The following is a 250-nucleotide window of genomic DNA, read 5'->3' as shown; positions in this document are numbered from 1 at the left end:
GCCGGGGCCGGAGCCGGGCCATGGCCGGGCCCCCGGTGCCCCCCGTCACGCAGCAGGTCGGCCGGGCGCGGGACTGCGGGCAGCGGCCGGAGCTGGGGGAGCTGCGGGAGGCCGCCCGCTGCCTGGTGGTGGACGCGGACGGGAGGAGCATCCCCTTCAAGGCCCTGTACGGGGAGCGAAAAGCCATCGTGGTGTTCGTGCGGGTGAGGAGGGGGCGGCTGCCGGGGAGGGGGCTGCCCCCCCGGCGGGG

At 79.2% G+C, this 250-nt stretch overlaps 1 protein-coding gene across 3 annotated transcripts in view; it reads left to right on the top strand.

The window, feature by feature from the left end:
* The first annotated feature begins 14 nt into the window (after nt 1-14).
* The window catches only part of AAED1 (AhpC/TSA antioxidant enzyme domain containing 1), a 4,080-nt gene continuing 3,844 nt past the window's right edge, over nt 15-250 (top strand). For all 3 annotated transcript variants that reach the window (XM_010568685.1, XM_010568684.1, XM_010568683.1), the window contains exon 1: nt 15-203. In XM_010568685.1, coding sequence (XP_010566987.1) covers nt 21-203 — 183 coding nt within the window. In that variant the 5' untranslated portion in view covers nt 15-20. The remainder of the gene's footprint in view (nt 204-250) is intronic.

The sequence above is a fragment of the Haliaeetus leucocephalus genome, unplaced genomic scaffold (assembly GCF_000737465.1).
Source record: "Haliaeetus leucocephalus isolate CR32 unplaced genomic scaffold, Haliaeetus_leucocephalus-4.0 Scaffold251, whole genome shotgun sequence".
Classification (NCBI taxonomy): domain Eukaryota; kingdom Metazoa; phylum Chordata; class Aves; order Accipitriformes; family Accipitridae; genus Haliaeetus; species Haliaeetus leucocephalus.
Note: the sequence above shows the minus strand (reverse complement) of the source record. Positions and strands in the feature narration are given on the sequence as shown.